General features: G+C 34.7%; 2 protein-coding genes across 2 annotated transcripts in view; both read right to left on the bottom strand.

Annotated features, from left to right (window-relative positions):
• The window catches only part of LOC104707199 (arginase 1, mitochondrial), a 2,557-nt gene extending 1,994 nt beyond the window's left edge, over positions 1–563 (bottom strand). The window contains exons 1-2 of the mRNA XM_010423497.2: positions 270–563; positions 18–177 (exon numbers count right to left, since the gene is read on the bottom strand). Of these exons, the coding sequence (XP_010421799.1) occupies positions 18–177; positions 270–422 (313 nt within the window). The 5' untranslated portion in view covers positions 423–563. The remainder of the gene's footprint in view (positions 1–17; positions 178–269) is intronic.
• On the bottom strand, positions 6,510–8,066 carry LOC104709547 (probable inorganic phosphate transporter 1-6). Its single transcript, XM_010426141.1, has one exon. It carries the CDS (start codon positions 8,064–8,066, stop codon positions 6,510–6,512), a length of 1,557 nt encoding a protein of 518 aa, XP_010424443.1.

Here is an 11,769-nt window from a genome sequence, read left to right as displayed (position 1 = left end):
GAAACCCATGTCAATACCTTCTTCAGTTGCAGAGTTTGTGCTACCACACCAAATAGCTTCTCTAATACGAGGAGGAGCAAAGGCAGGACCTTGAAGGAAAGAAGAGTTGTGACCAAGTGGTACTCCAAGAAGTGATGTTGCAGCTTTAGCTCCTCCTAAAAGACGCACTAACTCTCCCTACAACAACACAATCAATCATCAAGCAAGGGACAAGACCAATAAACATTGAAAAAAGATTAAACCTTTACAAAACAAAAAAAAGTGTATACTTTGAGCCTAGCCCTTTCACGAATGAGAGTTAACGAAGCATCAATGACACGATTTTGCCCTTTCTCGATCGAAGAAGCAGACACGGTCGTGAACGATGCAGAATTGAGCCTGTGGAAGTGGTGAATCCCTCTTTTCCCAATAATCCTCGACATATCTGAAATTAGATCTGAACTCACAGATCAAAGTCTGGGCAACACAAGATTTGTCTGAGAAACCTATGTCGCCCCGCTCGGAATTTTTCTCGGTGGAGCTACTACGAAAACGAATCAGTGACCAAGAAGATAGAAACCAAAAATTACGTTACATACTTACATACTTAATGATGGTAAATAAATTACGTTACATGTATATATTTTTTAATAATTAATTTATTAAAAAGTTCAATGATGGTAATTAATTTAGTAGGTTTTTCTATTCACATGTAACACACATACTTAATTAGTCTAAGTCTAGCATTTTTGAATATTTAATTTTCTATTCAGGAAAATTTATTATTTAATTCGACAGTATTTATTGTTTTGCTCCAGCGTTTCTGGTGAGCTCTCCCACGGCTCCATCGTTTCCGGTGAGTTATAGGCTGTCGAATTAGAGATCGAGATCGACAACAATAACAGTTCCAAGGGCATCAATGTATTTTGACCCGACGGTGCTCCTTACAAAGACAACAATGGTGGTGATTCAATTGGCAATTGCACACATGAACTTTGTATGAATCTCCAACCAAACTCTCGATCCAATCCAATCTGATTACTACTTGTCTCAATTTTGAATTTTGAATCCCAGCTGCTTACAAGGAGCGATTCGTTCATTTGGGGTGAGATGAAGACCAAGTACTTGATCATCATCGACGGTAAAAACTTCGGATGTGGATCGTCTTGTAAACACGCTTCGGTATGTCTTGGTGCGGAGGGAGTTAAAGCAATGGTGGTTCAGTCTAATGCTAGATTCTTTTTCAGAAACTTTGGATACATCCGAAGTTAGAGTTTACGGTGAGTGTAAAACAGGGAATGTTGCGACAAATGAGTTGGGGAAGGTGATAGTATTCTTATCAATCACACAACAGGGATAGGGTATAAGCTGAAGCCTATTATTGACGTTGGACCAATCATTGATGTTGGAGGTATATTTGCTTATGCAACGAAACCTCGAATGGTTCCACATGTTGATGCTTCTTTTGCCTTTGTGTATGTTCGATTTGAACCGAACTATCAATTTGTGTAGTGGTAATGGTGTATGATTGAGAATTGTGGAATAAAGCTTGACATTAATGATGGGAAACATAGTGTTCTAATAAAGAAAAATAACACAATAGTAGGTATTATAGTTTTGTGTGAGAAGATAATAATGACTTAACCAATAATAAAGTGTTTCAAATTTTGTTTGTTTATCCACTTATAAAGTGATATTGAAGCTGATGATTGACTTACTTTTTAGGCAACTATAATAAGTGAATGGAAGAAATTGGGTTTATGTTTCCCACGAACATACGAAGAGAAGTCGTTTTTTTTTTCAACAACAAAGGAGAGAGTTGATGACGAAGATGAGCACTTGACTTGGAAATTTGAGTTCAAGTCATTATGGAAGATCTTTCTAAAATTCAAGAACGTCTTCCTAAAAACTATGGAATCCTTTCTAAATTTTTTTAAAATGTGTTTTAAATCTCTATATATGTTTTTTGCCTTATTGTATCACATATTACTCTATTAGTAGTGATGTATAATTATTTGATTTTGTGCACATATTGGTGTTATACAATAAATATAGCAATAGAAATATCCATCATGATGCTTTAGGGGGATTTTTCTAAACGTCAATGACTACTTCCTAAATATCAAGAAGTCCTTCATAAATTATAATTAGACTACCTATCTTATGTTTTGCCTTAATGTATCACAATCTAATTTAACATAATTCCTAAGCATGTGTGTCGAAACATGGTAGGTGTGAATTCACGTTTATAAATTTCATACTGAATGTTATGTAATCCTTCTTGAATATCTTGAATCTAAAAAATGTGTTTAAATCTTTTTATTTTTATGTTTTGCCTCAATGTATCACAGATTTTACCATCAATATGGGTAATGATTTGATTTTGTACACATCCTAGATATAGGTTCAAAATTGGTGTTTAAAGAGACTCAAATATTTTATGAATGTCATCTAAAAGACTCAAATATTGGTGTTCAAAAATTGAACATTCTCATAAGGGAATATTTGTACACCAATCCACATTCACTAAGGGGGTGTATTGAAAGTATGATTTTGAAGGTTTTTTTGGGATTTAGGAAATTTGGAATTTTGATAGATTTTAGGGAAGTTGATACGATTTATGTTAAAATTCTTTCAAATCCCACCTAAAACCATGAGATTTGGATTTTTGTATTTTTAACTAAACAAATCCTCTCAAATCTTCCAGAATCCCTAAAACTTTTTAAAATCCAAATCCACAAAGTGTTTTGAGTAACTGTGGATTTTAAAGTAGATTTTTAAATTATCAGTGGATTTTAATCGACTTTTTAAAATCCATGATTGAAAAACATAGGATTTGTAAATTTTACACAAATCACTTAAAATGTCAAGTTGAATACATCCCCCTAAGAGTTTCAAAACGCTTTCATATAGATAAAGCAAATCCTCTCAATAAACCAATGGTCATTAGATCACTTAAAGTTAAAAATGATCCATTCCGACCACATGAAGAAAATGAGGAGATATTTGGTCATGAAGTACCATATCTAAGTGCAATTAGAGCATTAATGTACCTTGCAATTTGCACTCGGCCTGATATATCATTTGTCATTAACCTTTTGCGAGGTTCAGCTCATCCCCTACACAAAGACATTGGAGTGGGATAAAACATGTCTTTCGTTACCTTCAACGGACTATTAATTTAGGATTATTTTATCCTAAAGAATCAAAAGGTCAAATGGTGGGTTTTAAAGATGTAGGGTATTTATCAGATCCACAAAAAACTCAATCACAAACTGGGTATATTTTTACTGTTGGGGGCACCGCTATATCCAGGTGCTCTTAGAAACAGACATTAGTAGCTACTTTCTCAAATCATGCTAAAATCATTGCACTTCATGAGGCAAGTAGAGAATGTGTATGTCTTAGGTCAATAAGTCAACACATTCTATCAAGTAGTGGAATCCGCGTAAAAACGTAGCCAACTATCTTATATGAAGATAATGTGGCATGTGTTGCTCAGACAAAAAAAGGCTTGGGCATATGGGTAACCCATTCAGGTTTGGGTATATTGAGTCAAACACATCCCTCCAAAGTTCTTCTCATATACCAAAGAGTAGGTTTGGGCATATGGGTAACCCGTTCAGGTTTGGGTATTGCCCGTTCGGGTTCGGGTAAACGGGTTTAGGAAAATAGAACCCATTGGATAATTTTAGAGTTTCAGTTTGGGTACTATCGAGTTCGGGTCAGTTTGGGTTACAAATTTTGAGAACCTAATTACTACCTGAACTACCGGATACCCAAAAAAATCTTTAAAAGTTTTAAATTTAAATAATTTTTAGATAAATTTTGACATATGTAACAAATATTTTTTAGATATTTTAATTATTTTAGGTATTTAGGTATAAAACTAATTGATATATTCAAAATTACAATTATAATTTTGGATAATTGAATTATATCAATGCTAAATATTATTAATATTCTAGATATATTTCTATATTTTCCAGTTTTATGGGTACCTGTTTGGGTAACGGGTATTATCCTAACCCGAACCCGAACCCACGAGTTTATCAATATAGAACCCAATAGAGTTATTATATAGGTATACCTAGACCGAACCCAAACCAGTCTTTTTGGGTCGAATTCCAAGTTAGGTATTCGAGTACGTTTATTTTGCCCAGCCCTACCAAAGAGCTTGAGAAAAATAAGGTTGTTAAAGTAAGATATGTTTGTCATCTAACAATGTGGCAGATCTTTTCACAAACTCATTGCCTACTTCAATATTCAGAAAACATGTCCATAACATTGGAATGCATCATCAAAGGGATCTCTAGAGTGTTACACTAAGTTATTCGAGGGAGAGCAAGTGTGATTAATTATACTCTTTTTACCGTACAATGGTTTTTTCTCAATGAGTTTCCAAAAAAGGTTTTTCACGATGCTACAAAACACTTCAGAAATGCATAAATGACAATGAGCTCCAAGGGAGAGTGTTTTAAAAGTCAAGACTTTTGGTATTGATTTTAAACTCGAGCTCATTGACGTTTATTACCACAATAGTATATGTCTATTTTCTTCACTATATATAGGAGTATCTTTGTATGATTAAACACACATTTCCTCTACAACAAAAAGATGAAATATAATCACTCTCTCTCTCTTCGTTAGCTTTATACACTTTTATCTACTTTTATATTACTCAAATTATATACGATACAAAATACTAAATTAAAATAAAAATATAGTTTTTATACATATTATAAAAACAAAAATATACTACTTATTCGAAGATGGAAAATATGTGGTGAATGTCTCACATCAAAAAAATTATATTACAAAAAAGGGCAAAAATTGATTTCAAATCTAAATGAGTAAGAAGTTTTATTTTCACGGCTGTCTACGCTTCAAACCTCAGAGAAGAGAGAACTAATATGTGGAATGACAACCAAGAAATTCAGTCGAGTCTTTTCCTTGAAAATCAGAATTCGATTATTGGTGGTAACTTCAACAAGATCATCCATCATGTAAAGTTCTCTTCAAGACTTCAACCCATGTCAACCATCTCACTAGAAATATGAAAGATCACTTACTGTCTTTGGACATCTTTGACTTGGACAAACAGATCAAAAGAGCCTGTTACAAAGAAGTTGGACAGAATGTTAGTCAATGGAACAAACATTTGTTTTAATAGATAATTTGTTACAATGTATACAAAATCATGTCAAGTTTGAACTATTTGTTCGGATAATATTGTAAAATAAAAAAGGGAGGATTACTAGAATAACGTAGAACTGAGTAATAACCAGAATGAGTCTATAAACAACGCGAGTGTTTGTCTAATAACAACAACTAGATAGTTATCCGTGTTATACACTAAAAAAGAAATATTTGCATCAACTTTACTGTAATTTGTTAATTATAAAAATTCTGTTTCACAAAGAATATTATTTTAGAATTTTATTTTTGTTTCACAAAAAGTGTCATTTTATATTAGCAATGCATTATTTTATATTTTTAAAGCATTTTTTGCATTAGATTTCCTAATTTTACCTTTAATCTATTACTAAATTAACACATTAAACACTTATTGAATAAGAGTATATATTTATATTTTAATGTTTGAAATGTGTCAAAATGACACTCTTTGTGAAACATAGGGAATGGTAGAAGTTTTATTTGATTTACTCTATACATTATATAATCTTTTACATTTGATTTATTTAGTTTCATACTCTGATTTGAATATGTCTTCGTTACATCATACAAGGTTCAAACCCGTGAATTATATAAATTTGTTAAAATCTAGAAAATAAAATAAAATCCGCATTGAAGCGGTCGTGTTTAGAAATCTCGTTTTAACTTTTGATTATTTTTTAAGTTGTATATACTATATTGAATAAAATATAACAATTGTGATTCCTTAGATTTTAATAACATGTCATTGCGTCGATGTGCAGTACGAAAAAATATTTAACAAAATTAGATATTATATTTTAAAATTTTGAAATATATACAATGTTCTATCTTAGTTTTAAAATATATGTCATTATTAAACAATTTAGAGATGCAAATATTTAATCTTAGTTTTATAAAGAAAATTAACTTTTATAATTGTTCTAAATATTTTGTTATTATTTTATAACATTTCTGAAACAAAAAATGGAATCTGTTAAATAATTTCATTAAATAATTTAATTTTTTTTATTATTATTTTATAAACCAATATAAGTTTTTCTTGTTAGTTATTAAATTAATTAAAATGTAATGACATTATCATATGGTTAAACTGCTTAAATAAGTATATAGAGATTAAGAGTTATAGCCTTATTTTATATTTTGATGATATTATCTTTTTCTTGTTTTACTTTGGATATAATGTTCTAACGATTTTTTTTTGTTTAATACACAATAGAAAGAGATATATATATAAGTGGGAAAACTCACCAAGAACCAGTATAATATAATCTTTTAATAAGGATCTATATATCTGACAAAATCCTAAAACTCTGAAAAAAAAGAAAAATAAAATAAAACCAAAAAAAAAAATTCTAAACAACAATCTTCTCCTCGATCTTCTCCGGTTCAGTTTCGCCGGAAAGCTCCTCCAGTGATATCCCCTTAGACTCCGGAATTACTAATAACGTGATCAACAAGCCAACAAAATTGATTGTTGCCATGATGTATAACGTCGTGCTCATACCTACAGCTTTAACCAAAGCAGCAAACCCGAATGCACCAACCATCGCACCGGCTTTACCTGACGCAGCCGAGATACCGTGACAAGTAGACCTAAGTCTCGTCGGAAAAATCTCAGCCGGGACAATGAACGTAGTTGCGTTAGGTCCGAAATTGGAGAAGAAAAAAGTGAGAGAGTAGAAAACCACAAAACCAATCCGGTTAGCCGGTAAAGGCCAATGGTGGTATGGTATGGCTAAAACCAACATGAAAACAGTCATCATAGCGAATCCAATGATCTGAATCAAGTACCGTCCCACTATGTCGATTAACCATATAGTGGCAGCGTAACCAGGGACCGTGCTACACAGAGCGATTAGGGTTTGAGCCCTGGCGATCATGAAGAGCTCTTGGATTGCGTTCATGTTTTTAGCCGGAGGTAACCATCCGATGGTTGTGAAGATATCCTTCTGGAACAAGTTTTGGCTGTAGAAAGCAATGTCGAGGAGGAACCATGTGGTGGCTGTTCCGAATAGGTGAAGTCCGTGACGGCGAAGGAATTTCTTGGAGAACAAGCCAAACTCATCAGTGGAAACCCTAGCTTGGTCATGTTTCGCGGAAGAGGCTTCAACATCTACGTTAAGAACTCTAGTCATATCCAAAGCCGCTTGGTCAGCGTTCTTGGCGACTAGAGAAGTGTAACGAGCAGTTTCAGGCATCTTCATACGCCAATAGTATGTCAAGAGAGCTGGTAAGGCGCCCAACATGAGGATGATCCTCCACACGTAATCCGCCTGTGGGACGGTTGAGGCCGCACCGTCCAATACATAGGCCCGAGATGGGAACATACTCTCGAAAATAGACGAGACAAGTACAGAAACAATTCCTGCGGCAAGGATCCCAACTCCTTGCATACCAAAAACCGCTGCTATGAAACGACCACGAGTACGTTTGTTAGCATATTCGGACATGGTCGTAGCCGAGAGTGGGTAGTCACCACCAATGCCAAACCCGAGCCAGAAGCGGAAGAAGCAAAGAGTTACCATGACGGTTTTGGGGTCATGACCAAGGGAAAGACCAGAACCAATGGAGCATATGGTCATGATTAAGAGGGTCAAACCATACACTCCCTTACGTCCAAGCTTGTCACCAAGGCACCCGAAGAAAATCTGTCCAAGAAACGTTCCAGCAAAGGCCACACCGCTCACGGCCGCAGAGATGCCGTCAGGAAGGCTTCCAGGAGAGGAGGAGCCAGGAACTTGATAGTAGATCCGGCCAAGTAGCTTCGTGACGAGAGATATCACGAAGAGATCGTACGAGTCTGTGAAGAAACCCATACAGGAGACTACAACCGCCTTGTAGTGGTACAGTTGAGTCTTTGCACTGTCAAGAGCTTTCAAGATGCTTCCTTCTTCCTTGTTAGCCGCCATCTCAATATATTTTTTCTGTTATCTTCACTCTGAAAACCAAAGAAGTGAAAACAATTGTTACAATATATATAGAAGTTGTTGTCACGAAAAAAAAAAGATTCTAGTTCAATAAGGTCTAACAACATTGAAAGATCAAAATAACATTGGCAAAGAAATATATGTATTAGTAGTATGTTTAGAAATTGAATATAAGGACATGAAGTGTTTACCAACAAGCGATTCTCTGAAACGCACTAGGTTTGGTTTAGTTGATGAAGACTGTTGAAGATTAGATTGTTGGGGGCTATAGCTTTATATATATACCCATGGAGATGAGAGCACAATAGCATATTCTTTTAGGAATAGGAATAGGAATAGAGATTATTGTACGAGTAAAACAAAAACTAAAAAGTAATTAATTTTTTTGTTTTGTAATTAATTACCTCTAGCGATTTTTTAATTTAAAATATATACATTCGATAAATACGTATTGGGAAACTTTTCTTGATTATATCCGATAGTAAAGAAAAAGAAAAAGACGGGTGAAAAAAAATAGATCTTTTTTTTTTTTCTGCCGCCAAAATAAAAAAAAAGTAAAGAAAAAATTATTTTTTACCCCTCTTTTATCAGTCCAAAAATATATCACATTATAAATGGGAAAATAAATTTCTTAATATTATCTATATTTTTAATATAATTAATGTAACATCCGCGAACTAAATTCCCGGTTTAGGGGTGCATCGGTCAATGCATGTTTGGGGTTTCTCGATCGAGTTTTAAGTTAAATGCTGCGTTTTGGGTTTAGGGAAAACCCTTAAATTCGAGTTTTGTCTCATTCGGCGAGTTTGGCCGTTTTTGAGAGAAAAGAAAAAAGAGAAAAGGTTCTTGAGTGTTCTTGAGGATTTTGGGTGATTTGAGGCTGTTCCTGTAGAGATCTGTAACTGGGATTGTTGTAGGAGATTCCTAGGAGCGTTGTTTGCTTGTTTAAGGTTCAGAATCTTCTGTGGCAAAGGTAAGTGCATGATCATGGCTTATCTAAGCTAGAGATTCTCTGATCTGTGTGTGTATATGTTGTGTAGCTTGTTAGAATGTTATCTAGGTTCGTGTGAGGCTTTCTTGTGGCTTGGATCGAGTTTGTGGCTTGTAGGAACGAAGATCCGCGAAAAACTTTGGGAAAAATGATGCTCGGCATGTGCGTCAGTCGATACAGTGCGAGGACGGCGCGGATTGACCTAGGAGCATCGGTCGATGCCATGTGGAGGCGTCGGTCGATGCAATTAGGGTTTCTGTGTAATGTCGAGCATGCATCCGTCGATTCAGTGTGAGTGTCGGTCGATGCAAGCGAACCTTGTGTCGGTCGATGCAAGCTTGTGTCGGTCGATGCAACCTCAGTCGGTGTCGGTCGATGCATGTTTGTCGTCGGTCGATGCAGTGCCTGGTTTGTTTGTTGATTGTTGGTTGATGGTTAGAGTATCTCTATTGCTTGTGTGTATAGCACAGTAGATGGGAGGATTGCCTTACTGAGTGTTTATTAAATACTCATGCATTGCAATTTGTGTTTGTGGTGCAGGTAAAGGCAAAGTGTGATCGTGGAATCAATGCAATGAGGAGGAGGATGTTTTAGGGACTCGACTGGTTGTTGTCTGGCATTGCTAGGTTGCTAGAGTTGAGTCATTAGAAACATTGCTAGGTTGCTGGTTCCATGTTTTCTGTTGGTTGAATATTGGATATTGTTACGTTATAATATTGATTTTACTATTGGATATTTATTGGTTATTTCCGTTGTTGGTTGTGATTGTAGTTAGGTGGCTAGTGGGTATGGGACCACTAGCTGTAGTTTATTATTTACTAGCAGTTGATCCGCGCCACGCGCGGAAGTTTCTTGAGTTTGTTTTTTTATTTTTATTTTGGAGTTTGATATTTTCTCTGTTTTTTCCCGCATTTCTGTGTCGTTATGGTTTTCATGTATATTGTTATTGGTTTTTTTGTTGCTTTTTTTTGTTGGTTTAGTTTTTTGAAGTTGGTATTTTATTTCTATTTTGGAAGTCTATAATTGATTTAAATCATGATAATGTTTTTTTCTATTTATATAATGTAGAATTTGTAGTTAAGGTTTCTATAGTTATTGTTTGTTTTATTTGTTTAGTTTTTAATTATCTATTTTTTTACTCATTTTGTAGATCCCTATTTTTCGTTGTGGTAGATGTTGTTGTAGGTAATGTATTTAGTTTTTAAAAAGTAAATAATTAATCTGTGGTAGTTGTTTTTTTGTAAACGCTTTAGTTTTTGGAGTAATTTGTTTGGGTTTTTCGATGTCAAATGTTTTGGCAGTTAAATTACTTACAATTCTGTAATTTTAATTTCGTTGTTTTCATGTTTGACATTGGGCCTTAATATCTTTAATACTTTGAATTTTGTTGGGCCGTTAGGTTGTTATTGGTTTGTCCTTCATGTGGGAATGGTTTTCTTCCTTTTCAAAATAGGATGTCGTCTGAACGGATAGGGGAGAAGTAATTTTCCCGATCTACAGTATAGTTTGAGTTTTCAAAGTATTTCCTTCATCCTGCTAATCCTTCTTCATTTATCCCTTTCAGTGATGCATAATTTATTCTCTGTGCTTCGCATTCGTACGGGTTAGTTGGCTCTACCCTGGTTTTTTGGTCCAGTTCAGTGTTTGTTGGTGTTGAACTCTGGCTTTTTTAATTTTGTTTTTTGGGTTTCATTTCAGAATAAATTTGTGAATTGTATTGCCGATTATTGTATTAATTTGGTTTTGTTTGGTCTACAGAGTGTTGGTATCGATCAGATGTGATTTGTGTGTTGTTAAATAAAATGTTTACCTCTATGAAGGGTTGTCCCCAGAAAATTGTCAGGTGTAGTATTATGTTTGCCGGTTTAGTAAGTCAATGAATTTAGGTTTAATGGGAAGATAATCTCGAACTTGAATATTAGCATCTTTCCCTTCGACTAAGGGTTTGTGTAGGTCGAGTTCTTTTACCCGGCTTGGTAATGGTGTCGTATATATTTATCGATTAATGTTAATTTAATTGTTAGCTGTGTTTCTCTTATTCTATGTATGTGTTTGTTAGTCTCTCGATTGACTTGTTTAATCATTTTTTTTAAAGGAGGCTTGTTTTACAAATGAGAGTTTGTAAATGCTATAAGTGTATCTGAAGACCTTTATTATGGAGTCGTTTTCTTTGTTAATGAATCAGGATAACAACGATTCTATTATGAAGTTTGTAAATTTATAGAGGATGATAACATTGGTTAGGCTTTTTGTTTTGCACAACTGTACAATTCCGTAAAGGTAAACAACGTTCTCGTAAGTACCTTATGCTGCCTTTTTCAAGTGTTCCAACCCTTCTTCTGTGTTGTTTTTCTGGAAATACTCTTGGATCCCTTTGATGTAGTGAGCCTCGAGATTTTCACTTGCAATGGTTTTTTCTATGAGATCTTGGTATTTCGTGAGTGCTACTAGGGGATTGATTGCTAGTGGTCGTAGGTTGATATGCTTGTAAACACGGTGATCTTGTGTTGCTTTGGCTAGATGTGGTGATGCTTGCATAACATGTCTGACGTTTGTGCGTGACCTTCGTGCAACTCGAGAGATAATATCTCCGAGCACATCGTATGGGAGTTCTTCAATGGAGTAGGCTGTGTTTGGAAGCATTTTTTGGGAGTTGTCTATGACTTTTAGTTTAGACTTTGCGTAGAGTTATTT

The sequence above is a fragment of the Camelina sativa genome, chromosome 8, assembly GCF_000633955.1.
Source record: "Camelina sativa cultivar DH55 chromosome 8, Cs, whole genome shotgun sequence".
Classification (NCBI taxonomy): domain Eukaryota; kingdom Viridiplantae; phylum Streptophyta; class Magnoliopsida; order Brassicales; family Brassicaceae; genus Camelina; species Camelina sativa.
Note: the sequence above shows the minus strand (reverse complement) of the source record. Positions and strands in the feature narration are given on the sequence as shown.

Bases quoted from the DNA above. Each gene is read 5' to 3' on its own strand.
- LOC104709547 (XM_010426141.1), bottom strand. From the start codon at position 8,066: ATGGCGGCTAACAAGGAAGAAGGAAGCATCTTGAAAGCTCTTGACAGT.